At 50.5% G+C, this 27967-nt stretch overlaps 1 protein-coding gene across 1 annotated transcript; it reads left to right on the top strand.

The window, feature by feature from the left end:
- The first annotated feature begins 3793 nt into the window (after nt 1-3793).
- Mki67 (marker of proliferation Ki-67) lies at nt 3794-27919 on the top strand. The gene is made up of 15 exons (XM_090346827.1): nt 3794-4020; nt 6536-6614; nt 6702-6817; nt 8285-8351; nt 9753-9798; nt 10231-11238; nt 12213-12388; nt 13140-13464; nt 13560-13678; nt 13796-13967; nt 16284-16418; nt 16758-16768; nt 17244-25481; nt 25968-26390; nt 27766-27919. Exons 1-15 carry the CDS (start codon nt 3929-3931, stop codon nt 27841-27843), a joined length of 11085 nt encoding a protein of 3694 aa, XP_090202953.1. The 5' UTR covers nt 3794-3928; the 3' UTR covers nt 27844-27919.
- Nucleotides 27920-27967: the final 48 nt, after the last annotated feature.

Genomic DNA, 27967 nt, shown 5'->3' on the forward strand with positions numbered 1-27967 from the left:
TCCTGCTTTTTGCTGGTTAACTGGAGAGGGAGTCTCGTGGACGTTTATTTCCCAGGCTTGCCTCAAACTCCTGTCCTCTGATTCTAGCCTCTTGAGTTGTGGGACTGCAGGCCCGCACAACGAACTGTATGTTTTGCAATAGAGTAGCTTCTTCTGTTTGCACCAGCAAAGCATGAGTCCAGTTTGCTCCACATGCTAGGAATACATGCCATGTTCTTTTGAATTTGAGCCAGGCTTGTGAGTGTGTGTCCATATCACAGGGTGTTTAAATTTCACTTTCCTGCCAGGCGTCCGTGGCTGGAGTCTGTAATTCTATCTGCTCAGAAGCTCAAAGTTCAAAGCCAACCCAGGTAGGAAAGTCTGGGAGACTCTATCTCCAAGTCAGCACCAGAAAAGCTAGTGGAGCTGTGGCTCAAACGCCTTGAGCAAGCAAAAAAGCAAAGGATATCACCTGAGTCCTGAGTTCAAGCCTCATAATTGTCACACACGTGCACGTGAACGCACACCCACGCGTGCACGCACACACACACACACACACACACACACACACACACACACACACACAAATGGGCTTCCCTGATATATTGTGAATGATCTGCTTCTATTTATTTAAAGAGGCTCTCTTTTCGCTCTCATTTTAACAAAATTCTTTCCTTACATATATAGAAATGTGAGTTTTTCCTTTGGTGGCTGCTATGTCCAGCAAGCCAGAGAGCGAGGCCTGGGAGAGGGAAGAGTAGAGAAGGGGAAAGGGGGAGGGAAAGATAGAAGGGGGAGGGGAAGAGGGGGGAGGGAATTACTTTGCTCACAGTGTTGGGGAGTCAAGGGCATGGCCCGCTTCAGCTCCATTCTGGTACAGTAGAGGTAACCCTGGCAGAGCTCCTGTGGACACCCACACAGCACAGCCACAGGTGGGTCTGCAGACCACCCAGCATCCAGTGACTTAAGGACCAACCCAGGCCACGCCTCTTAAAGGTTCACTACCACCACCACCTCCACCACCCTGGGAACAAATTCCCAACATGCACACATATGCAAATCCTATTCAATTCATAGCATCATTCATAGCATCCAATCATCATTATTTTCCTAAACCTTGAAAGAATGTCCACGGCACATTCATTCTGCCGTTTCCAGTTAACAGCAAGCTACAGGTAGTACAGAGTCAGGTTGCAGTTGTGGAAGTGTGATTGCTGGCAGCATTGAGAGCCTGGCACCTCCCTCCACACCCCTCCATCTGCCCCACCCATGCGTGTGTGGGGTGCTGATTACAGCCAGGGCTTCCTCCCTTGGGGCTAGCGGGAGATTCAAACCTCTGTGGGTGGGGCTGCACCTCTCAGACCTTGTGGGCCACCCAGCCACCACCTCGGCTGAGCTACTCTGGACTCTCCTCTAAGCAGACCTGCTGGGAGCACACAGGGCTTTTGATGAGGGATAAATGCCTCCCTAACACCTGAGACTGGTAGACCAAACCCTTCTTGCATGTATGCCAGTACTGGGGCTTGAATGCAGGATCTCCTGCTCTCATTTAGCTTTTCCCATACACAGTTAAAACACTATCATTTCAGCTACACCTCCACTTCCCTAGTTTTCTTTTTGATTTTATAGTTACATTACTTTTTCTTAGGCTGAAAAAAATTTCTTTTCTTACCATCCACTGGCTTCATCCTGGTAGAATCCATAGACTCACAATGATGACATTCATATCGGTACCAAAAGAATTTTTGAAAATATGACATGCATCATTTTATCTTTACAAAATGCCTACCTAGACATGTGCTATGAAATCATTGAGAGGTTTTAAATTAAATTCTTCTTCTCCATGTGGCGAGTTTGTGGCCTGATACACAATTCAAATTTCATTTTGACTTTCATAGTTTCTTTTCTAACTTAATTGGTTTTATAGTTTTGTAAGAATTCATGTCCAATAGTGAGAAGTACCAAAAAAAAAAAAAAGTTTAAGTGCAGAGAGATTTACCTTCCATCTCTTGTCTCTGACTTTTGGCTTTTACACTGTATGGCTTGTCTTTCCACTGTTTCTTTAACAAGAAGCAGATACAGAAATTCTTTCTACATACTATTTGCATTTGCTATTTTAGAGACTATTATATTGAAATCTTTTGGAGGATAAATTGTTAAAAGATGGATTACATTTATCAAAACAATTGACAAGTCTGGTAACCATTATGTACTTTGTTCAAGTTAACAGATGCACAGTTTTTCACTGTGTCTGACTGTTTCTGCCTGTACAATGTGGTATTTAACAGTGCTTAAAACTGTCTGTGAGGGCTGGGAGTTTGGCCTAGTGGTAGAGTGCTTTCTCTGGCCTTGAGAAAGTCCAAGGACAGTGCTCAGGCCCTGAGCTCAAGGCCAGGACCGGCAAAAAACAAAACAAAACAAAACAAAACCAAAACCAAAAAAATCCGTCTGTTACACGTCTACAAATTCTTCGATACGGTAAATCTTTTGGTTTTTGTCCCTTAGTAGGGACATACGAAAAATCGGCAGAACTCCTGTTTCTCGGCAGAGAGGCAGCACCCCTTTTCCCAGGTCCGCACCATGAAGCAGTTTCTTCCCATCTACACGCAGGGCCCACGCCCTCCTCACCCTGCCCTTCCGTGGACGTGGTCCCTGGTGTCACAGGTCAGACACGGCGCACCCCACCCCCACCCCAGGCCCAGACCCCAGGGCCTGGTCCCCAGCCCGGCGCTTCAACTCCTAGTGGCTGGAGTCTGGCCCCGAGATGGGCAGTGGTTTAAGAATTAGGTGATTTGTCACGATGGCAACTGGTGTGCGGTGTCCACACCTCTTACCACGCGTCTCCCACCGCGTGCTGACGCCAGGTGTGCGGACAGCGGTGTCACCGGTCCTCTGAGTCTGTCGCCTGGCCTGGCCTGGCGTGCCACCCCCTTCCGTCCCGTCCCCTTCCCGGAGGCTGGCTGTGCGCCTTCAAGTCACCCTCGAGAGGGGCCGAGGTCTGGGTCCTCCTCTCCTTACCCATCAATGCGGCCCCCCGACGGGGTCCCGGCACCCCGCAGCCCGGCCCCGCCGCCCTCCCGGCCCGGCAGCCCGAGCGCATCGCCGCCGGGCGCTGGGCATCAGCCTCCGCACGGAGTTAAAACTGCGGCCAGGGCCGAGGAGGGGGCGGCGCAGCCGGCGAGGAGAGCGGAAGGCCGGAGCGCACCGACCGGGGCCGCGCGCGGCGGGGACCCGCCGGGAGGCTCTGCCTAGAGAAACGTCCGGCTCTCCCCGGTCGGGGCCGCTGCGCTCGACCCGGAAGAGGACGGAGGCCCGAGCGGCGTCTCGGCGCAGGAAGACGGCCGTTCCGCCTCCCCCCGCGGAAGAAGCGTCGGAAGCGCAGAAGCCCCCGCACGCTTGCGCCGCCTCCCAGAGCCCCGGTCTGCACTGCCACCAGGCCCCGCCCAGGCCCCGCCCAGGCCCCGCCCTCCGCCCCGGCCCGGACACGCCCACCCCGGCCATCCCCTTCCTATTGGCCTCTCGCCACGTTGTCCTGACCAATCACAGCGCTTAGCGCCAGAATTTGAACCGCCGTTTAGGTTTGAATCGTGCGGGCGCGGAGCGCGTCTTTGGCGCGGCGCGGCCACCGGGTCTAGCGGGCGGTGCGGGCGGTGCGGGCGGTGCGGGGGGCGCGGGGGACAGTGCGGGGCGGCGGGGCGAGCACTGCGGCGGGGCTGCAGGGGGAGGTGGGGGGCGGCCGGGCGGCGGCGGCGGCGGACCGCCCGCGGCTGACGGGGTCGCCTCGGCTGGACGCAGGTGAGCCGGGCCGGGGCCCCGGGCACCGGCGATCCGAGGCTGTTGGCGGCGGGTCGTGGGGTGCAGCCCGGAGCGGCGGGGCGCGCGGACCCCGCCCGGCCCGTCCTGCAGACCCGCGCGCCCTTCCGGCAGGGGCGCCCGGCGGCGGGCGGCGATGGCGCCTCCGGGGCGCCTGGTCACCATCAAGAGGAGCGGCGAGGACGGCGCCTGCTTCCCGCTGAGCCTCAGCAGCTGCTCGTTCGGAAGGTGAGCGCGGCCGCGCGGGCCCTGCCCGGGCCCCTGCCCAGGCCCTGCCCGAGCCCCTGCCCACGCCCTGCCCGAGCCCTGCCCGAGCCCCTGCCCACGCCCTGCCCGAGCCCCTGCCCACGCCCTGCCCGAGCCCTGCCCGGGCCCCTGCCCGAGCCCTGCCCGAGCCCGGCCTCCCGGGTGGACGCCGCCCGCGCGGCCCGCCCTCCCCGCAGACCCGCACCGCGGGTGCGGAGCCTGGCGTCGGGAGCCCGTCCTCCGAGGAGGGCCCTGGGGGCCCCGGGCCCGGCTCCCCACTGCCCCGGCTCCACCGCGGCCGAGCCCTGCTGCGCGGGCCCCGCAGAGCGGCCGAGGCCGCCCGGGGTTCCGGGTTCCGTCCCTGGCGTCTGGGTTCGTCTTGGCCGCTCGTGAGGCCTCCGGGCGCCGGGGCTGTGACCGCGGGCCAGGCGCTGGGGCCCGGGCTGGCCGCTCCCTCGGCCCCGCACCCAAGGGCCGGGGTCTCGGACTCGGTCGGGCGGTCACGGCGCCTCCGGGAGGTCCGACTCGCTCCCAGGAGCCATTCCGCGGCGTCTGGGGCCGGGCGGGCGGACCCCGCCGGCACCCCGGGCGGGGGCCAGGAGTCCAGCCAAGGGAGGACGGCCGGCCGCTGGCAGGGAGGGTTCCCCGTCCCCGTGGAGGAGCTGTTGTCACTTTCCTGGGCTCTCCCTTCCCCCCTTCGTGTGTGTGTGTGTGTGTGTGTGACAGACAGACTCACAGACAGACTCACAGATACACACAGACACACACACGTTAGTTGATAAGACTCTGAGGGACTCAGACTGGCTCTGAACTGCCATCTTCAGATCTCAGCCTCCTGAGCAGCTAGGGCTCAGGTCTGAAATGAGGTGAACATTCTGTTCTCAAATCTGGTCACTTGGTTGTTTATTCATAGACTTTGTCATTTGGGAATTCCAAAGTGTTTGGTCATGTGACACATGGGAAGGAATGAGCTCGGATTCTAGAGGTTCATGAGGAGGAGAAACAGAATTAGTAGTTAATAGTTTAAGTGTTGTTCCTGCCTGGTCATGGTGAACCTTTCTCCGTTAATGGACAGACTTCGGAATGGTTAATGTTGTGCTGTGCCTCGTTGTTAGCTTCTGTGGAAGGGCAAGGTGAAGTTAGATGGTTTTCTGTTTTGTTTTGTTCCTGGCCTGGAGCTTGAACTCAGGGTCTGGGCACTGTGTCTGAGCAAGGTTGGTTCTCTGAGCAACGTTAGTTGTCACAGCTCCAACTGCACTCTGTGTGTGTGTGTGTGTGTGTGTGTGTGTGTGTGTGTGTGTGTAATTGGTAAGTCTTAGGGACTTTTCTGCTAGAGCTGACTTTGGTGATCCTCAGATCTCAGACCTCCTGAGTAGGTTAGAATTACAAACATAAGCCACTGGTACCCAATAATATTTTTGTATCATTTATATTGATAAATACATGTAAAGTTATATATATATATATGTTTACTTTTATTATCTAAGTAGTTGTATTCAATTCAACTTATGAGTCCAATGCATCTAGATAGTTTTGTTGCCTGCAGATTAGTATTGGTAATGTCATTGAGTCTAGCCTTTCAGTTAATGAGGTGTGTGTGTGTGTGTGTGTGTGTGTGTGTGTGTGTGTGTGTGTGTGTGTTTACTGTATTTACTGTGTGCTGGTACTGGGGCTTAAACTCAAGTCCTGTCACTGTTTCATCGTTTTATTGCTCAAGGCTGGCACTCTGCCACTATAGCCATAACCCCAACTTTCAGCTTTTTGCTGGTTAATTGGAGAGTCTTATTGACTTTGCTGCTGGAATCACTGGCTTCAAACCTCCATGCTCAGATCTTAGCCTCCTTGAATAGCTGGGGTTTCAGGCTTGAGCCACCAGCGCCTGTCTGCTATGTAGTTTTAGAGCAATAGTGAAAAGCTCCCACACAATGGTTTTTGTTCCATGCATGTGAGAATGTGTATAATGCGTTTAATTGCTTGAACAGCAAAACAACATAAAGTGTAATCTAATAAAACCTAGCATGCAATACAATATAACCTAATATCAGCTATTTCTGTATGAAGACACAGGCACAGAGAGGTGTCAGCATGAAGTCCGGGGCTTTGGAGGCTGGAATACAACATCCGTAAAACACAAACAGACTTTCATTCAGCTTTTTAAAAGCACTAAAAATGATATTCTTCAGAATTAGTATGAAATACTCTATGTGTTCTTCGTAAGGACAGTGGTTTATAAATTATATAACTAGTGTTCTAGTTATTCTAAAATAATTACTTCTAGAAACTCCGTGAGTTAAAGCTCTAAAATAGCTTCTTGTTCAGTATTTGTGAAATAGACCACAGCACTGCTGCCCTCCTCACTAGCATCTTACAGCTACAGATCAAGTATTCTGGTCAAATTCAGTTTTATTTTGAAAAACTGGGGTGATTTTTAGACGAGTTGTGTAAACAATAACAAAAACACCTTATTTGTTTGTTTTTTTTTGTCTTTTTAATGAAGGGATATTGAATGTGACATTCGTATACAGCTCCCTGTGGTATCAAAACTGCATTGCAGAATCGAAGTCAGAGAGCAGGAGGTAAGGGGTGGGGCAGAGTCCATCTCTAAAGCTTTCCCATTTGTCCCTTAGCTAGTTACAGATGTCCCCTTCTCTCTCCACTTGTAGGCAACATTATATAATTTCAGTTCTACAAATCCAACACAGTTGAACGGGTCTGTCATTGAGAAGCCTGTGCTCCTTGAACATGGCGATGTCATCACTATTATTGACCGATCTTTCAGGTAGGTACAGAGGCGCTGGCTGATATGGGTGCCAGGCTCTCACTGGCTGAACGAGTGTCCCCATTCAACGCTCCTCCTTTAAAGTTGGCAGATGTTGAAGTGTTGCAGTTCCTCATTTCCAACGCTGATGATGTCATTTCTGAATGACACAGGGCTCAAGTGTGATGGAGTCCTAGGATTTGAGGGCGCCTAAGTAGGCAGAGACAGGCTGACTTGGTCCTAAAGAGGCTGTTTGAACTCAGAACCTATTAGAACCACATGTCCAGACCCTAATATTTTCCTTTGATTAGGGGTTGTGTAGTATAGCTTTTTCCATCCAGTAATTTTAGCTCTGACTAGCTCTTCTGCCATATATTGGCTCTTAGAACTTGCTGTCGAGTGACTTTTTTTTCCATTTCAATAAACATTATTTTATATGATTTGAGGCATAGAATGTCTTCTTTTGGTCTCACTATGTGTAAAAGCCTACAGGAAGATGATTTTTGATGGGCATGTCTTCTTGATGGATTGACTGACCTTTAAAACATTTTTATTATCATTTTTGTTACTTGCCAATCCAAGATGTGCACTGTGGGCTTCACATTTGCTTTCCAGTCTCTGCCACTTGAGCCACGCCTCTAGCAGAAATATGTGCTACTTATTTTTGGAGATGAACTTAGTAGAATTTGCCTGGGCTGGCTTTTAAGTCATTGTAAAATGTTCTTGGTTGTCATATACTATTTTAAAGGGTATTTTCATTAGGTATAGACTTCTAGTTAGGAAGTATAAGCCTAGAATGGACTATTTACCAAAGAGAAATATAATTCAGTTAGAGATCAGTTGAGATCATTAAATACTCAACAGAGTATAAAATGGGTCTTAGGAAGAGAGATTTGATTCAGCACTCTGATATCATGGGAAACTGTTCCAAAATGCCTGCTTATTTCAGATCTTACTTATGAGGTCTCTAACTTCAAATCTGGCCATTTATTCACTAAAGCTCCAGAAATTACATTGTGAATGATGAAGGTATCACACCTCTGGTCTGGTAGTTGAGACTTATCTGAACAGCTTAATAAGATGCAGTGTCTTCTTCCAGACACAGATTAAGTGGGAACTCATGCCTCTCATGATTCTAAAGCATTGCTTTCTCTTACCTTGAAGCATGTGACTTCACCATGATGGGTCTTCTGGGCCTGTTGATTATGTGTCTGTGTGGCACAGACCTTCATAGAGGGGTCAAATCACAGGTGGCCAGTCAGTAGAAGGTCATCTTGTTTCAGCGTATGGCCGTGTTGAATAAGAAAACTAAGGATATTTGTATAATTTGTTAGTGTAAGGACATTTTTCTAACTCTAAATTTATTTGTTTGTAAGATGATAATCTGAACAAAGCCTGACTTGCTTCCTTAGGAAGTCTATGAATAAAGTATATGGGCTTGAGCTGCAGAGCACACCCCCTTAATCCAAATTCATTCTGGTATTGCAGGTATGAAAAAGAAGATTCTCAGAATGAAAGCAAGCCAGATGAATTTCCAGGAAAAGGACAAGAGCAGGTGATTTGAAATACAATGTGGGTTTGGGTTGATTTGTTGTATTTTATTGAGGTGCATCTCCCCTGGTTCCTGCTGTGAAGTCACCAGGACTATAGGAATGAGTTGCCCCCGTCTTTTTATACTAATAAAGTTTTTCTAATTGTTCGTGTTAGGTGTTCAGTCCTAAAATGTTCCTATTGAAATTTGAAATAAAAAAATTCTCATCTTCCACAAAGACAGTTTTGCAACTATCTTTTCTTTCTCAACTACCTAGAAATTCAGAGTTGTTTATAAATTAAGAAGCTATAGTTTTGTTTTCTTAACATTTAGAAATGAGGTGTATCTATCTGTTAGAGTCTTTGAGAATGGAAAAATGGTATCAGGAATAAGCCAGATAAGAGAAGACATAGCTTAGTTTATGTCATGGTTAGTATTCCTTTAGGATTATTTGCTACTTAGCATTATCTTATTGGGGATCTGTTTTTTTTTTTTTTCTTAAGTTTTTATTTTTTGAGATGTTTTTGAAACAAGTTTATGCTGGTCTTCAATATAAGCATTGAAGTTTTTTTTTTTTTGGTGGGTCATGGGGCTTGAACTTGGCCTGGGTGTTTTTCCTGTGCTCTTCTGCTCAAGGTTACTGTTGTACCCTTGAGCCAAGCCCCATTCCTGTTTTCTAGAGGTTAATTGGAGATGAGAGTTTCAGGTTCTTTTGTGCCCTGGCTGGCTTTGAACTTTGATCCTTAGATCTCAGCCTCTGAGTAGCTAGGATGACAGGCGTGAGCTAATCCTTCAGACACACTGGCACTTTGATGGGAATTAGCTAAATTCCTTATCTTCGCTAATAGTTTTGGGATGTTTTTTCCTTAATTAACAGATGTTCCATGGAAGAAGATGTGCATACTGTGTTGAGGCAGGCTAGGATGCTGGGGCTGAGGTGGCAGCGTGTGGACCGATTTCGGTGCTCTCCTACACACAGCACATGTCTGCCAGCCAGGAGCGCACGGCTAAGCTAAGTCTGAGCTCACCAACTCACCCTGAGCCCGCTCCTAAGGAAGCTCAGCAAGGGTGAAGTCCTGTACTATGTTGAGTTAGCAGGTGTAGGTGAGGTTGAATGTTAGCTTCCGTTCTTCTCTCACGTGATGGTGGGGGAAAACTTAAAGGAAGTTTTTTGAGCTTTAAGGGTACGTTTAAACCTATAGTCTGTGTTTTATGGTACATGTACATAAATACAGTCGGTCAAGAAGTGCTCTCTGTGTCATGACCAGAGCTTCTAAGTGTCTTGGGCTGTTTCTGGAACAAAGTGTAACTGTCGTGTAGGAATACCTTGGTGAAGAAGCTAATGTTCTCCTTCAAGCAGTTTTATTGTGAAGAATGTCTGCATGGGGAAGGTGCTAAATCACTGCTGTTCTTTTCCACTGACAGGCACCGCTCAGGCGCTCCTCCAGATCCAGCCTCTCTGCTCCCCCTGGTTTGTACTGCTTGGGTCATGTTCTGGGATCTTTGGGGTTAGCGCACTGCCACCTATGGGAGGGACCAGGTGCGTGCAGGTGTGACATCTCTTCTCCCCAAACCCCAGGAGGCTGTGCTCTTTCACAAGTCCCACTAAGACAGAAAGGCTGATAACTGATGGGGTTCCGTGCCCAGGGTGTGTTCAGGTGTGCACAGCTTGCTTGTAGTTCTGGGTGGCTTGGTAGCTTGCTTTACCTTACACATATTGGAGGCGAGGCGATTTATTTTCATCAGAACATCGGGGTCATGATATTGTACATTGTAGGCAACTAAGGAGGGTGAGCACTAAATGAGAAGCCAGGTTATAAAACAATAGATATTAGATTCCACACTGGTTAATCATTGAGAAAATATTGAACTTCTGTTTCTTATTTCATCATTTATTGCCAAGATGGGAAAACTCAAGATTCTGGAGCCCACCCAAAAGTCTCTGCTTCAAGGTCTCAGGAGCCAGTCAAGGAGCTCAGGGAAGATGGAGCTACCTCTGATGGCTCAGAGCACAGAGCAGCCCCAGACCCACCTCGCCTTTGTTCCCCAGAGCAAGTGGGAAACAATGGAAAAAAAGCGGGACAGCTCACTTCTGGGGGTCTGAAGGAGAATTCCAGGGCCACCGCCAGTCCTTCTGGAGACCTGAAGTCTTCACTCTCCTCACAGAGCCTTGACAGTAGCAAGAAAACAGAGTCTCCCTTTGAGAAACTCTACCAGTCGATGAAGGAGGAGTTGAGCCTCAGCTCAAAGAAACAAAGAGTTGCCCAGAACCAGAGGAAGTCGGGATTGCAGCTTGATTGTGCCACGGAGAAAGAGAGGAGGGAGACCCAGTCACAGATGTCACACAAAGCAAGACCCAGGTCTGGTGACAGTGTCTACATTAAGGCAGCCTCTCCATTCACACCAGAAACCGACCAGTCCCAGGAAAAGGGAATCAGGGGAGACTCCACATGCGCTTCCAACCAGCCCCTCAGTTCCAGCATTCCCCTGGCTGATACAACAAAGACGCCAGGACCACAGCAACGAAAGGACAAAGGCCCGTGCATTATTGGAAGAGAGTCTGTGAATGTGGGCACGAGCGAAGGCATCCGGTCAGCTGGTAGAATCGTTACTCCTCGGAAGCGCTTGACTGGAAATCACACATCAGCCATTGCTGAATGTGCAGTCAGCCCTCCCGTTAAGTCAGACAGTCTCTCCTTGAGAAGCAGAAGCATTCCTACAGATGAGGAAAGGCTGCCTTCCGAAGTCAGAAAGGAGCCGTTTGTAACTCAGTGCCCCTCTCACGCTGAAAACAAGATTCCAAAGGATTTCCTCGATGAGCCCAGCAAATTGGCTGTGAAATCTGGACAGATTGGCTCTGGGTTACCTGGTCTTAGTTCAGTTGATATCAGCAACTTTGGTGATTTCATTAGTAAGTTTATTTAACTGTAAATCTATTTCCCCTAGAAGGCTCATACCTACCGTGTACATAGAGGACTGAACTAATGAGCCCTTCACTCACTCAGTCATGGTCACTCTGGTGAAGAATCCACTGAGCTCTTGGTGCAGGCGATAGGAAATGTGCTCGCACGGGCAGGAGGGGACTCAGACCTCGGGATAGAATCACCAGGAAGGGTAGAGGAATTAGCCCCAACACTTAGGCAACCACATTGCAAGGGTCACCTAAAGACATGTAGGGGTCTCCTCTCCATCTGCCCCAACAGAGGAAGAAGAACTAGATGGCTTTTCACTCAGGGTTCTGTGTTGACCGAGAGGCAACTCTCCTACCCAGTCCACTGTATCCTGTGGGTTCTCTTGTTGGGAGTCGGTCCCTGGGGAATCTTCACCTTCCTGTTGCAAGTGGGAAAACTAACAGCCCAAAGGCACACGGTGGTTGGTACAGCCATGACCCATTGCTGCACACAGCCTGCTGTGCCTGTGTGTTCCATTGAGCCTTGCCTAGACCCAGAATTTATGCTGACTTGTGGCACAGGTGTTGTGTGGGGCCTTGGTTTCAAGAATTAATCATTTCCTGGAGAAGTTTCAGCTTACAAGACAGGTCTGGGTCAGGCCCCAGTACAGGTCCTAGAAAGTTCTCTCAGTCTGTTACTAAAGTTGTGTCCATTTCATCCGACCAGCCACTGGTGCAGGCTGGCCATTAGCCTGAGCTGGGCATGTCACGTGGTGTTTTCTGTGTATTAAGTTCTGTCCAGTTGGAACTTGAGTCTGGCTTCTTTCGAGATCTTTTGAGAAGTCCCTGGGCTTGCTGTGGCTTTGTCACTATTCTATGAAAACGAAGCTGTCAGGTTTCCATCCATTGTTTTGATGTGTTATTTTCCAATACTACTTTGAAATAAGTTGTAAGTCCTGGTGTCTTTCAGTGCTCATGTTCCGTTTGTGTTGCAGACAAGAGTGAGGGAGCCTCTTTGAAGAGAAGACGTGTGTCCTTTGGTGGTCGTCTGAAACCTGAATTATTTGATGAGAACTTGCCTCCGAATACCCCTCTCAAAAGAGGGGAAACGCCAGGCAAGAGGAAGTGCCCTGTCACCCATGGTCCCACTGTGCTGAAGAAGATTGTCAAGGTGAGCTGCCGCCCCACTCAGTGACCAGCAGGTGACTCGTTCCTGCTGGCTCACTCCACCACGGCCCTTCCCTCTGCATCCTCCGAGGCAGAGCCACAACCCAGGTCTTCAACTTCTTCTTTTTTGGATAATTTAAAGAGTGAGCATTGTGAGAACCAGAAGGTGATTGTGGGTTCCAGGTTGCAGGACGGAGACCTTATCTAAAAGATGAAATGTAACAGAAAAAGGACTGGGTTTGTGGCTTAAGTGGTAGATCACATGCCTATTAAGAATTCAACCCAGGTCTGCAAAAAAAACCCCAAAATATTCAATAATTAATGGGACAGCTGGCTTAAGATTGAAACAGGAATTAAATATCTGGTGACTTGAGATTTAGATACAAATACCTTGCTTTTCTTTGTACTGGGGTCTTGAACTCAGCTGCATGAGCCATCTCTCATCGTGCTTTGCTTACTGGTCTTTCAGATTAAACATTTTTTTCCTTGGGTCGCCCTTAGATGACAATCCCCCCATTTCTGCCTCCTGTGTAGCTGGGATTAACAGGCATGAAGTAGAGTGCCCTGGTTGCTTGGTTAAGATGAGGGTCTCACATCTGACCTTGAACTAGGATCCTCCCTATCTACCCACTTTGAGGCTGGAATTACATTCCTGAGCTGCCACTCCCATCCCTAACACATTCCTTGTGGAATGGTTGGCACTGTGGAGACTTTGCGTCTTTGGCAAGGTTTCTTATAAATATTTATCTTGTCAGGAACAGCCCGGATCTGAGAAAGAAGAAGACTCTTCATCAGAAATCTGTCTGGAGGTAACTGCTCAGAATGTGTGTGCAGGCGCTCCGGCTTCTAGTCCTGGAGTAACCCAGCCAGGGGTAAATGGCCAAAGACGCAGATCAGGCAAGGCCTCGGCTGCCTCTGGGGGCAGCGAATCCCTGGAACAGACCGATGCGCCTAAGAAAGCGGGGAGAAAGAGCTCTGGCTTGTCTTCCAAGAGGGCATCCATCAGCCGGGGTCAGCATGACATTCTGCAGATGATTTGTTCCAAGAGAAGGAGCGGGGCGTCCGAGGCCAACCTCATGGGTGAGAGTGGTGGCAGCATGTACATTTTAAGATCAGTTCCCATGTCCACGCAAGCCTTTGAAAACCCTCCCCTCCCCATTTTTTCCCTTTGGCAGTTGCAAAATCCTGGGCAGAAATAGTGAAACTTGGTGTGAAACAGACGCAGATGAAAGTTGTAAAACACAGCCCTCCAAAGCCGGTGAGCAGAAGACAGAGGAGACAGAGCACCCCAAAGGTATGGGGCCTCGCTACCTTCTTTCTACACTCTGGAGTCACTGCTCTCACGTTATTCTGTCCTGAGCCTGAATTTATGCTTTCACGTCTTGTCCACTCTTAATGTTTTTTTCTACAGAAGCCGACAGCCAGCATTCACCAGCAGTTCAGCACAGGTCACGCCAACTCCCCTTGCACCATCATCATAGGGAAAGCTCAGACCAAAAGGGTCAGCATTCCTGCTCGACCCTCCAGGATGCTGAATAGCTTTGTGTTCAACAGGAAAATGGACTACAGTGAAGACCTGTCAGGTAAACATACTGAGCTCCTGTCCGTCCTGACCCCTTGATCCTGGTAGCTGTGACACCGGTGGTGCTTGACGCTTGTCTTTGTCTGCTTGTGAGTGTCACTACAGAAGATAAAAGCTGGCTGGAGGGCAAGGCAGGTCTCTGACAGTTCTGGGGACTATGCACTCAGCGAAAGTAGCTTCAATGCATCTGTTCTTCTAGAGGGGTGGGAAAAATGTTTTTCAAGAGAACATGGGGCAGATGCTGGCACTTATGTGACACTGCCATTACACTAATGGTTATCTCAGAGGTGGGCTACTTGTTTCTGAGCAGTATTTTCAAGATTCACCTGCTTGGGTTGGGGATCTTGCTCAGTGAACCTCAGCTCTGGGAGTGGGGTGGGGGGAAGATTCACCTTCTTTCCAAATTTACTGACCATTTGTTTTGTTCTTTCAGTAATTGTTCAGTTTATTTGTCCACCTATTCATTGAATTGCTGTTTCTTTGGGAATGCTTATTGGATTGTTTGTGCTAGTACTGGGACTTAAACTCAGGGCTTTCTACTTTCTCTTAGATTTTTTTTTGCTCAAAGCTGGTGCTCCACTACTTGAGCCCTGCTTCCACTTCCAGTAATTTCTTTGTAGGGTAATTAAAGATAAAGAGTCCCCCAGCTTTGTCTTCCTGGGCTGGCTTTGAACTTTGAGCCTCAGATTCCAGCTTTCTCAGTAGCTGGGACTTCCGGTGGCAGCCAGGAGCCAACAGTTGGCTTAGGGTAGGTCTGTGAGCTCCATATATTCTCTGATAAAGAGCTGGCTAAGATGTTCTCCCATTCTGTGGACAGTCTTTTCTGTCTAGTTACTGCTTGACAGTTATTTGTCAATCCTTGCTCTTAATTTGCTGAACTAGTGGGAGGTTCTATTTAGGAAGCTACTGCCTGTGCTTATATAGTCTAGTGTCTTCCTCTGTTCTTTCCTGCCGACTTTCTAGTTTCTTACACAGAGATCTTCGATGGATTCTGAATCTGTGTTAGTGCCAGGCAAGAGAAAGTGATCCCGTTTGAGTCTTTCTAAAGTGCCTAACCATTGCTTGAAGGGAAGCCCTGTGAGAAAGTTCTCTTGAGCCATTAGTGATGGAATGGTCCCCACTTCATTCTCCCTCTTGCCTGCTCCACCCTGAAGGCAAGAAGGCGGGCAGTGGCTGTATGTCACAGGGTATGCTTAATGCTTCCACTGTCCAGTCAGGAAAGAGGGGAGATTTAAACTGAGTACATGGAGTCTTAGTTCCTGGCAGATGAGGGGCTGCAAGTCATTAAGACACTTCAGTGTAATGTGTTATCGTATAACGTGATCCAAGCAGTTGTAATAAGAGTTGTGTTTGAGCCAACTGACTTTGTGTGTGTGTGTGTGTGTGTGTGTGTGTGTGTGTGTGTGTGTGTATGTGTATGTGTATGTGTATGTGTATCATGGGGCTTGGACTCTGGGCCTGGGTATTGTCCCTGAGCTCGTCAGCTCAAGAATATCACCCTACCCCTGGAGCCACAGCCCCACTTCCCATTTTCTAGTGGTTAATTGGGGATAAGAGTCTTTCAGTCTTTAGTGCCGGGCTGGCAGTTGAACCATGATTCTCAGATCTCCGCCTCCTGAGTAGCTAGGCTTACAGACATGAGCCACCGTGCCCAGCTCCAATTGACATTTTTATTTTAAACAACAAAAACACAAAACCATAGCTAAATAGCATGTGTATGTATATGCTTATAAATTGTGAATAGGTATGATGTACTAATAGAAGATTTATGAAATGTTAAAGTATAAACCATCAGAGACACTCTTTAAGATGAGATTTTTGTTGTTATAGTACCAGTGTTTGAATTCAGGGCCCTGGTTCTTGCTAGATAGGCACTCTTCCTTGAGCCACGGCCCACCCCTTTTTGTATTGGTTATTTTTTAGCTATGGTCTCACATATGCCTGAGGCAGGCCTGTACTGTGTTCCTCCTACCTACCTTCTGTAGCTGGGATCATAGGCATGTACCACCAGACCTAGCTTGTTCAGTGAGATGGGGCCTGGCTCATTTTTCCCCTGGCTATCCTCTCACTGTGGTCCTCCTAATCTCTGCCTCTAGAGAAGTGGGATTATAGGTGTGAGCCACCATACCCACTCCAGGATGAATAAAATTTTAAGTAATAAACACCGAGAAGCATGGCTTCTTCAGCATTATGCTTTGCAGGCCAGTTTCTGAGGTCTGATGATTCTCGTTCTGTCTGAGTAACTCCCGTGGACCACCTGTCTCGTGGTTCATCCTGCGAAGATGACCTCACATCTATCTCATGTTCTGAATTACAGGGATAACTGAATTGTTCAAGACGCCGGCGAAGGAGAAGCCACAGACTGCTGGCCCCAGCTCCTTGCCTGGAAAACAGTTTCAGGAAGTCAACTCAGGAGAACAGCCTCTGAACAGCACCGCTTCTGAGATCTGGGGTTGGCCTATTTTCTTTCTTAGCACTGTTCTGCTTTTGCCCAGGACTTGCAGAGTCCTATTCCATTACAGACAACATTGTGTCCTTTCTCTACAACAGACGTTCCTGGTAAAACGCCAGTTGAACTAATGCCGGCATCTAGTGACGGACACAGAGAGCCCAGTTAATCAGTTAGGGTGGTTTCTGCTTACTTTTAGTTTCTATAAGAGGATGCTATATGGAGAAGGACACTGACATCTTATCATACTGACATAAATTATCAGAATGAAAATGTGTACTTAAATCAGGGAAAGGTAGAACCTTTTGTTCAGCTGAATTACTCGTCTGCTCTGATGAACAGGAGCAGGCCAAGTGTGTTCGATTAGGGATGAGTATCTCCTCACCGTGCTGTTTGCCTGGTCAGAGGAATAGCTTGCTGGTGCTGTTGGGCAGTGTGGACCTGACACACAGCCCAGGCCATGCCACTTCACAGGGAGATGAAGGGGAGAACTAAGTGTGACTTTCTCACAGCAAACCCTGCCTGTTTTCAGAGCAGTGCCCACGGCCTGGCAGTCTCCACTAGATTCCGGAAGCCGGGTTTTCCCCTCAGGTAATCTCCACAGATTCTGACCACAGCTTCGGGACCCCGCCCTATCTAGAAATAGTTTACACTTAGGGTCCATGGAACATAAATATGACACATTTAGGACCAGATTTATGCCTACTGCTCTCATCAAAGTAGATAATGCAACTGAAATGTTGGCTAATTGTGTCATACTAAGGAAACAGGGCAGCAAAACAAGATACTTATTTATGGGGTTTTTTTTTGTTGTTCCTTACAGAAGAAAATATGTTCTTCAGTCCTCAGAACTCAGTCCAGAAGCCATCAGATAAGCATTCTGAAAGCCATACCTTAAACCAGCAGAGCCTCCAAGACAGAAGCACTGGGAAGACTCCTCAGGACGTGTTTAAGGTGACTCACCTGGAAAGGACAACTCCAGACGCTGTGGAAGAGCCTCTGAACACAGTACCCAGTGCAAACAAGTCACGGCGATCAAGGGAGCTCAGGAGTGCACTAACACCACCTGTGAAAATGAAGAATGAAAGATTAGAAGCAGCTCAGGCCGACGGCAAACCCCTGAGGAAGACACCACTACGTGGGCAGAAGGGGGAGGGAGAGGACAGGAAAGGATTGGCAGAAACTTGCAAGCAGAGTGACAAGTCAAAAGAGAATTCCACAAAGACAACAGCTGTGAGCAGATCAAGAAGTGAGGGGCAGAAACTCAGACCCACAAAAGAGCTCCTGGGCACACCAACCCATACCAAGGAACCAGATAATGAGGTTGACCAAACCACCGAAACACCCTACAGAGCTTCCCAAGGATCTGATTGCTCAAACACCCGGAAGAGGCAATCGAAGACACCCCTGAGGACAGCGGATGACAAGGGGGACGTCCCATATGTGTCTGATCCCACTGTGCGCGCACACAAGACACCAGACAGTGGCACTGCACGAGCTACGGGCAATCCCAAACACAGCAGGGACCCAGCTATCTCTGCATCTGGAGTGAAGAAGGGAACAAGAACTCCTAAGAAGGAAAGCCAACCACTAGAAGACCTAGCCGGCTTCAAAGAACTGTTTCAAACAGCAAATGAACCTGTGACTGATGATAAAACTAAACCTTGCCAATCTCCACGACCTCTGCCAACAAGCACAAAATCACAGCTAATCTCACCCACTAGGAAAATGGATGCCAAAGGCCTCTCTGCATTAAGGAAGTCTGTTCACTTATCAGGGGGGAATGCTTATAACCCCAAAGTCACACAGCCAGATTTCACAAGCATCAGAGCTTTGAAGGAAACTACAGAGCAGTTACTACATCCATCAGGAAATAGGACTGGTAGCAAAAGACAGTGGAAGTCACCTGGAGAGAGGACTCAACTAGAAGACCTGGCTGGCTTCCAGGAACTCTCGCAAACACCAGGCCATGCCAAGGACACAGTGACTACTGATGGACCCACACAAGTGACCGATGAAACACCACGAGCAGCAACAACCAGAGCCCCAAGAAGTATACAACGAAAACCAAGGACAAGTCTGGAAAATGTATGTGTGCAAGAAGTTTCATTACTCACGAAACAAAGGCAGTCACCAGGCCAGGCCTTGAAAACATCCACAGTACCCACAGTACCAGAACAAGAAGGACCCATCGTACCATCTGTGCAGACTCCAGAGCAGAAACCAGGCATGACGGGACATTTAACTGGCTCAAAGAGACGGTCCCGAGCTTCTAAGGGAAGGAGCCAGCTTCTAGGAGATCTGTCTGGCCTCCAAGAGCTCTTCCAAACACCTGACCACAGTAATCATCCAATGATTGTGATGAAAACCGCAGAAATACCCAGCAAACCTCCACAATCAGAACCAGTCAAAGCTCCCACAGGTGTGAAGAGACAGACCAGGACAAGTCTGGGGAACATTGGTGGAGGAGAATTCTCACCAATTATGAAACAAAGGCCATCACTAGGCAAATCCCTCCAAACACCCACAGTACCAGAACAGGAGAGACCCATCACAGCACTCATGCAGACTCCAGAGCAGAAACCAGGCATGACAGGACATTTAACTAGCTCTAAGAGTCGGCCCCGAACTTCTAAGGGAAGGAGCCAGCTTCTGGGAGATCTGTCCGGCCTCCAGGAGCTCTTCCAAACACCAGACCATGGCAAGGATCCAAGGACTCCCGGTGAACCTGCAGAGATACCATCTCAGTCTCCAGAACCAGGGTCGGCCAAGATTCCAGGACGCACACTGCGACGATCCAAGACCAGCCTGGGAAAAGCCCTGGTGGAGGGGCTGCTGCCAGGACTCGGGGAGCTCTCACAAGCATCCCTCCATGAACCTGAAGGTGAGGACAGTGGCATCCAAGCACAGAAGCCATTGTCAAAGCGGAAGCTGAGCTCAGAAGCCAGTGTGACTGTCAGCAAGAGGGTGAGGAGGAGCCCCAGGGAGAAGGCCCAGCCTCTGGAAGACCTGTCCTGCTTGCAGCAGCTCTTCCAAACTCCGGGCCATGCAAGGGACACAGCTGCCACTGATGAGATCACAAAAATGACTTCCCCATCTCCCAAACCAGGAGCAGTCAAGACACCAGGAAGCACAGAGAAGCAGCCTAGGGCGAGTCTGGGGCACTTGGCTGTGAAAGAAGAGCTTTCCTCCCTCAGGAAGCAAAGGCAGGTCTCTGTGGGAACACCCACCATGCTACAGCCAGGGGGTGCCATCTCAGCGCTTGGGCTGACCCCAGAGCAGAAGCCACACCTGACGACAGCAGTTTTCACTGGGCCCAACAGGCGGACACCTGGGAGAAGGAGCCAGGCGCTGAGAGACCTGCCCGGCCTCCAGGAGCTCTCCCAGACCCCAGAGCATGGCAGAGACAGGATGACAGCTAACAGAACCACAGAAGTGTCTGGCAAATGGCCCCAACCAGAGCCAGTGGGAACTCTCATCCAAACACCTGACCACAATAATCATCCAATGATTCTAATGGAAACCACAGAAATGCCCAGCAAACTTCCACGATCAGAACCAGTCAAAGCTCCCACAGGTGTGAAGAGACAGACCAGGACAAGTCTGGGGAACATTGGTGGGAGAGAACTTTCACCGCTTATGAAAAAAGGGCAATCACCAGGAAAAGCCTTTCAAACACCCATAGTACCAGAACAGGAAGGACCCATCGTACCATTTGTGCAGACTCCAGAGCAGAAACCAGGCATGACGGGACATTTAACTGGCTCAAAGAGACGGTCCCGAGCTTCTAAGGGAAGGAGCCAGCTTCTAGGAGATCTGTCCGGCCTCCAAGAGCTCTTCCAAACACCTGACCACAGTAATCATCCAATGATTGTGATGCAAACCACAGAAATACCCAGCAAACCTCCACAATCAGAACCAGTCAAAGCTCCCACAGGTGTGAAGAGACAGACCAGGACAAGTCTGGGGAACATTGGTGGAGGAAAATTCTCACCAATTATGAAACAAAGGCCATCACTAGGCAAATCCCTCCAAACACCCACAGTACCAGAACAGGAGAGACCCATCACAGCACTCATGCAGACTCCAGAGCAGAAACCTGAGCTGGCAGAAGATTTCACTGGCTCTAAGAGAAAGCCTCAAACTTCTAAAGGAAAGAGCCAGCTTCTGGGAGATCTGTCTGGCCTCCAAGAGCTCTTTCAAACACCAGACCACAGTAATCATCCAATGATTGTGATGCAAACCACAGAAATGCCCAGCAAACTTCCACAATCAGAACCAGTCAAAGCTCCCACAGGTGTGAAGAGACAGACCAGGACAAGTCTGGGGAACATTGGTGGGGGAGAATTCTCACCAATTATGAAACAAAGGCCATCACTAGGCAAATCCCTCCAAACACCCACAGTACCAGAACAGGAGAGACCCATCACAGCACTCATGCAGACTCCAGAGCAGAAACCTGAGCTGGCAGAAGATTTCACTGGCTCTAAGAGAAAGCCTCAAACTTCTAAAGGAAAGAGCCAGCTTCTGGGAGATCTGTCTGGCCTCCAAGAGCTCTTTCAAACACCAGACCACAGTAATCATCCAATGATTGTGATGCAAACCACAGAAATGCCCAGCAAACTTCCACAATCAGAACCAGTCAAAGCTCCCACAGGTGTGAAGAGACAGACCAGGACAAGTCTGGGGAACATTGGTGGGGGAGAATTCTCACCAATTATGAAACAAAGGCCATCACTAGGCAAATCCCTCCAAACACCCACAGTACCAGAACAGGAGAGACCCATCACAGCACTCATGCAGACTCCAGAGCAGAAACCTGAGCTGGCAGAAGATTTCACTGGCTCTAAGAGAAAGCCTCAAACTTCTAAAGGAAAGAGCCAGCTTCTGGGAGATCTGTCTGGCCTCCAAAAGCTCTTTCAAACACCAGACCACAGTAATCATCCAATGATTGTGATGCAAACCACAGAAATGCCCAGCAAACTTCCACAATCAGAACCAGTCAAAGCTCCCACAGGTGTGAAGAGACAGACCAGGACAAGTCTGGGGAACATTGGTGGGGGAGAATTCTCACCAATTATGAAACAAAGGCCATCACTAGGCAAATCCCTCCAAACACCCACAGTACCAGAACAGGAGAGACCCATCACAGCACTCATGCAGACTCCAGAGCAGAAACCAGGCATGACAGGACATTTAACTAGCTCTAAGAGTCGGCCCCGAACTTCTAAGGGAAGGAGCCAGCTTCTGGGAGATCTGTCCGGCCTCCAGGAGCTCTTCCAAACACCAGACCATGGCAAGGATCCAAGGACTCCCGGTGAACCTGCAGAGATACCATCTCAGTCTCCAGAACCAGGGTCGGCCAAGATTCCAGGACGCACACTGCGACGATCCAAGACCAGCCTGGAAAAAGCCCTGGTGGAGGGGCTGCTGCCAGGACTCGGGGAGCTCTCACAAGCATCCCTCCATGAACCTGAAGGTGAGGACAGTGGCATCCAAGCACAGAAGCCATTGTCAAAGCGGAAGCTGAGCTCAGAAGCCAGTGTGACTGTCAGCAAGAGGGTGAGGAGGAGCCCCAGGGAGAAGGCCCAGCCTCTGGAAGACCTGTCCTGCTTGCAGCAGCTCTTCCAAACTCCGGGCCATGCAAGGGACACAGCTGCCACTGATGAGATCACAAAAATGACTTCCCCATCTCCCAAACCAGGAGCAGTCAAGACACCAGGAAGCACAGAGAAGCAGCCTAGGGCGAGTCTGGGGCACTTGGCTGTGAAAGAAGAGCTTTCCTCCCTCAGGAAGCAAAGGCAGGTCTCTGTGGGAACACCCACCATGCTACAGCCAGGGGATGCCATCTCAGCGCTTGGGCTGACCCCAGAGCAGAAGCCACACCTGACGACAGCAGTTTTCACTGGGCCCAACAGGCGGACACCTGGGAGAAGGAGCCAGGCGCTGAGAGACCTGCCCGGCCTCCAGGAGCTCTCCCAGACCCCAGAGCATGGCAGAGACAGGATGACAGCTAACAGAACCACAGAAGTGTCTGGCAAATGGCCCCAACCAGAGCCAGTCGGAACTCCCATGGGTATGAGGAGACAGCGTGGGACAGGTCTGGGAAATGTGGATGTGAAAGAAGAGCTGAGAAAGCAGAGGTCTCCATCAGGGGCAGCTGAGAGAAGCCCCGCAACAACCCAAGGCGAGGCCGCTTTAGAGGAATCCGCAGATCAGACACTGCACACAGTCGCTCATACACGGGGTCGCTGGGGGAAACCAAGAGCTCCTAAGGAAAGGAGCCAGCCCCTGGAGGATCTGGATGGCCTGCAGGAGCTCTTCCGGACCCCAGGCCACACCAAGGACATGGTTCCTCTTGACATCACAGGATTGCCCTGTGCTTCTCCACAGTCTGAACCAGTGGACACCCAGACGACCCCAGGGTGTCAGTCCAGGTCAAGTGTTGGGAAACTGAGGGTGAAAGAAGAGCTGCCTGCCACCAGGGAGCTGAGAGAGGTGTTGGGGGGAACTGCACACACACACAGAGTGCCAGATGCGGGTGTCACAGTCCCCAAAACTGGGGCAGAAGCTGCAAGGCCAGCCCATGACCTGGTGAGAATAGCTGGCGGCAGGCTGCGGCGAGTGTTGTCTCGAGAGCAGGCCCCACCCCTGGAAGACCTGAGTGGCTTGCCGGAACTGTTCCAGACTCCCGGCCACACCGAGGAAGTGGGACCCTGCACAGCTCCACAGCCAGAACCAACCAACATTCCAACAACCTCAAAGAGACAGACCAGGGCAAGTCTGGGGAGAGCCTCTGCAGATGGGGAGCTCCTGGGGCTCGCGAAGTTTCCACAGGAGTCAGGGGAGACCACACACATGCCCCAAGTGCCAGGAGGTGAAGATCGTGTCAGAGTGGTTAGAGCACGCACAAAACGGAAACTGGACCCAGCAGAGAGTGTGGCTGGTAGCAAGAGCAAGAGGCTTCGAGGGGCGCCAGAGGAGAAGGCCCAGCCCCTAGACCATCTGGCAGGCTTGCAGGAGCTATCCCAAACACCAGGACAGACCGAGGACACGACTCCTGAGGGAACCACAAAGATGTCCCCCCAGTCTCCACGGCCAAGAGCACTCGACATCCCCGCACCCTCAGAGAGAACAGCCCGGACACGCATGCAGACAGTGGAAAAGAAGGAGCTGCCACAGGACACCTCTGCACCCCCAGAGAGAACGGCCAGGACACGCCTGCGGATAGCGGACAACAAGGAGGGGCTGCCACAGGACACCTCTGCACCCCCAGAGAGAGCAACCAGGACACGCATGCGGACAGTGGAAAAGGAGGAGGAGCTGCCACAGGACACCTCTGCACCCCCAGAGAGAGCAACCAGGACACGCCTGCGGATAGCGGACAAGAAGGAGGAGCTGCCAGGGGCTAAGACGCTGACTCGAGCATCGAGGCAAACCACACGCGCCCGGAAAGTTCTAGAAGGTGATGTCACGGACGTCCAGACTTCAGAGGAATCTGCAAAGCAGACCCTGGACCCAGGAAAAAGCGTAAGTGGTACTAGGAGGCAGCGGGGGTCTCGTAAGGAAAGCCCCCGAGCCCTAGACGGCCAGGCTGCCCCCGAAGAAATCATCCAAACCCCAGCGCACATGGAGGACTCAGGAAGTGATGGGAACGCCAGCAAAATCGCCTGTCAGTCTCCACAGCCAGAGCCAGACACGGACAGGACCTGGAGGGGACAGCTCAGGACAAGACGCGGGAAAGCTGTGGTGAGCAAGGAGACCTTGGTGCCAGGAAAGATGCCAGGACCATCACAGGAGACCAGTGAGACACCCGGGGAACCTGTGCCTGGTGGTAAGTGTGTCGCCATGTTGAAGGAACCTTCAGAGCCGGGACTTGCCCCCGCAGCAAGAGTCACTCGTCCCAAGAGGCTGCAGGGGGCAGCTGCAGAGAAGGCCCAAGCCTTGGAAACCCTGGCCAGGCCCCCAGAGGTCCTCCAAGAACCATGCCACATGGAGGATTCCGCAGGGGACAGAAAATCCACAAAGATGTCCTGCCAGCCTTTACAGCCCCAAGCACAGGACACCTCTGCACCCCCAGAGAGAGCAGCCAGGACACGCATGCGGACAGTGGAAAAGGAGGAGGAGCTGCCACAGGACACCTCTGCACCCCCAGAGAGAACGGCCAGGACACGCCTGCGGATAGCGGACAAGAAGGAGGAGCTGCCACAGGACACCTCTGCACCCCCAGAGAGAACGGCCAGGACACGCATGCGGACAGTGGAAAAGAAGGAGGGGCTGCCACAGGACACCTCTGCACCCCCAGAGAGAGCAACCAGGACACGCCTGCGGACAGTGGGAAAGGAGGAGGAGCTGCCACAGGACACCTCTGCACCCCCAGAGAGAGCGGCCAGGAGACGCCTGCAGACAGTGGAAAAGAAGGAGCTGCCACAGGACACCTCTGCACCCCCAGAGAGAACGGCCAGGACACGCCTGCAGACAGTGGAAAAGAAGGAGGAGCTGCCAGGGGCTAGGACACTGACTCGAGCATCCAGGCAAACCACACGCGCCCGGAAAGTTCCAGAAGGTGATGTCACGGACATCCAGACTTCAGAGGAATCTGCAAAGCAGACCCTGGACCCAGGAAAAAGCGTAAGTGGTACTAGGAGGCAGCGGGGGTCTCGTAAGGAAAGCCCCCGAGCCCTAGACGGCCAGGCTGCCCCCGAAGAAATCATCCAAACCCCAGCGCACACAGAGGAACTGACAAATAGTGCCATCATCCCCAAACCCCTGAAGACATCCCCAAGAGTCCTCAGGGCCCCAAAAGAGAAGCCTGCATCATCTGTGATCCTGAAAAGGGGACCTGAAGAAGATGTACCTCCTGTCCAGGGCTCTGTCAGTCCCCCACCCGCATCTGCAGAGAAGCCCGCCGTGGAGCAGGGGCCTGCCCGCAGCAGGCGGCCCCGGCCACCCACATCTTTAAAGAAAGTTCTCACTCCCGAAGTTCATCTTGGGGAAGAACAGAGCAGCAACAGCATAAACACAGAAGATGGGGACCCCAAAGAAGCACCCACTGCTGCGAATCAGGTGAGGGCCTCAGCACTGCATGTGCCGCGAGTCGTGTGTCTCTCCTGGGCTTCCCAGGCCATGTCCATCACCCACATCTGCTTGAGCAGGGTGAAGTGGCAGGGCTGTGAAGTTCCTCCAGACCTGACACCCCATGAGTGTGATGTCCTTGCTGCCCCAGCAGCAGACGCTGAAAGACTGCCTGTGTCTAGGGCCTTCACAGTACTGTAACCCAAGTGTTAGAGCTGGAGTTTAGCCTGTTCGATGTTGAGACCGGGGTTTTGTCTTTGCCTGTTTAGTTCTAATGCCTCGGTGCAATTGGCCATTTCTCTGTAGGAGGAAAGCATCATGGCTTTGAATATCTTAGAAAAGAAATAGGAAATTTGCAGTCCTGTTTTACTCCTGTAGTGTTCACTTTTGATTGTGTGAGTTTGGAGATTCGGCTGGTAGAATTTCTAGATTCACTATAGTCATTTCCTATAAGTATGTGCATGTGTTTCTCCTTAGAAAATGTCTCTGTGCACCAGACACCAAAAAAACCGAAGTGTGGAGCAGCAGGGGCCTGAACGACTTGGATCTGCAGAGAAGGTTCAAGTAAAGAGAAATGCAAAGAAATCTGAGAAGACTTCGCAAGACACAGAGCCACAGAACCAAGAGGATGGAGGCCAGCAGCCTGCCTCGAGGGGCCAAGCCAGGGGAGGCCGAGGGGGCTTGAGATCTGGAGGGCAGAACAAGGCCCCGCTGCCCCTTCCTGCCGAGGAGAGCATGGAGAGCCCTAGCAGGGGTCAGAAAGCTACAGCTGGGAGGTCAGTTGTTAGGGGCTTGCGAGCTAAAAGGACTGCAACCCAGTCTGCAGGAAGCGTTTTGGACAGTGAAGCTGAGCCCAGAGTAACACGAGGGGCCAAGCGAGATGCAGAAAATCCAGTGAAGGTAAGGAAGGGACTGCTTCTCTGGGAAGGACTGAATGCTCTGGCACATTTAAGTGTAATGTTGCATAGGGACACCAGTGCCATGGATGGCAGGAGCACTGGTGGAAGCCATGTCTGTATCCATGTCTGTCCTGTCTGCTCCCGGACTTCCACTTCAAATGCAGAATTCAGATGACTGGCCAGAGCGCGGCCTAGTGATAGCGTGCCTGGGTTCAATTCCCTGGTACCACATACACAAAAAAAGCCAGAAGTGGTGCTATGGCTCAAGGCTCAAGTGTAGAGCACTAGCCTTGAGAAAACTCAAGGACATTGCCCAGGCTCTGAGTTCAAGTCCCAGGACTGGCACAGAAACAACAAAACAGATGACTGACAACTTCATTCATTCCAGAACTTGGAATGTACTTGGTGGTCCTCTCTTCCTGATGGCTTTTTACACAGCTCCTGCTAGGCAGTAGGTGACATTATCTCTTTGGTTCAGCCTCACTCGCTAAGGTAGCCAGGACTGGATGCCTGTCCAGAGCCAAATAGTGCTTGGTAACAGTGCTCAGTAGACAGTGCATGTGTTACTCTGCCCTCCCCAGTCAAACAATGTCAAAGCTAACGAATAGAAGTGTGACTGCAAGTAGCTCATAAATTCCCTACAATTCACAAAAGCTGTAAAGTATGGTGAAAATCGATTAGTGTTCTACTGGGGGACCGCGTGGTTTAACTGGTTTAAAAGGCACCATTGTCTCCTGACAATAATCCTAGCTACTTGGGAAGGTGATATTTGAGGATTGTAGTTCAAAGCCAGCCCAGGCAAGAAAAGTCCAAGAGACTCTAATCTCCAATTCAAACAAAAAAGCTGGGCTCCAGTGGTTGTGCCACTAATCCTAGCTATTTGAGAGGCTGAGATGTGCGGATCGCAGTTTGAAGCCAGCCTTGGCAGTAAGGCTCGTGCAACTTAGCTGTGGAGCTGTGGCTTGAGTGGGGGGAGTTCTAGCCTTGAGCAAAAAGAGGGACACGGGGACAGCACCCATGTCCCAAGTTCAAAGCCATGGAACTGGCACAAAAACAAACAACAAAAGGCCAGAAGTAGAGCTGTGGCTTAAGTGGCACAACACTAGTGTGAGCAGAAAAGCTAGGGGATAGTGCCCAGGCCCCGAGTTCAAATAAAACTTAATAAAGACATGGAAGCTTTCAGTTGATATGACTGAAAATGGTAAAAAGGTTAGAAAAAAATATTTTAGACTGATTGCCATATCTTACAACTATTTCCTAACCAAAAAGTTGTCTCTTTAGAATGAGGGAACTGTAAGGACCGGGGTTTCACCCAGTGGAGTTAATTGTAAGGAGTTGGATTACATCTTCTAATACTGTGTTTTCCTCCCAAACAGGCAAACGACACCGTGAACACCAAGAGGATGAGGACCAAGCGGCAGCAAGCTGGAGAAGAGCTGCAGCGGAGACGCTGAAAAGAAATGCTGAAGAGTGAGTTAGTGACAAGTCCCTTCCCGCATCACTGGAAGAGTGAATTCTGTAAATAATACTATCGGGCGGGGGGGGGGAGGGAGGAGGGGGGAGGACAAATTTAAGAAT

The sequence above is a fragment of the Megascapheus bottae genome, chromosome 15, assembly GCF_031878675.1.
Source record: "Megascapheus bottae isolate mThoBot1 chromosome 15, mThoBot2.hap1, whole genome shotgun sequence".
Classification (NCBI taxonomy): domain Eukaryota; kingdom Metazoa; phylum Chordata; class Mammalia; order Rodentia; family Geomyidae; genus Megascapheus; species Megascapheus bottae.

Bases quoted from the DNA above. Each gene is read 5' to 3' on its own strand.
- Mki67 (XM_090346827.1), top strand. From the start codon at position 3,929: ATGGCGCCTCCGGGGCGCCTGGTCACCATCAAGAGGAGCGGCGAGGAC. The intron at 6,615-6,701 runs GTAAGGGGTGGG...CTCCACTTGTAG, and splicing joins TCGAAGTCAGAGAGCAGGAG to GCAACATTATATAATTTCAG. The intron at 9,799-10,230 runs GTTTGTACTGCT...TTTATTGCCAAG, and splicing joins CAGCCTCTCTGCTCCCCCTG to ATGGGAAAACTCAAGATTCT.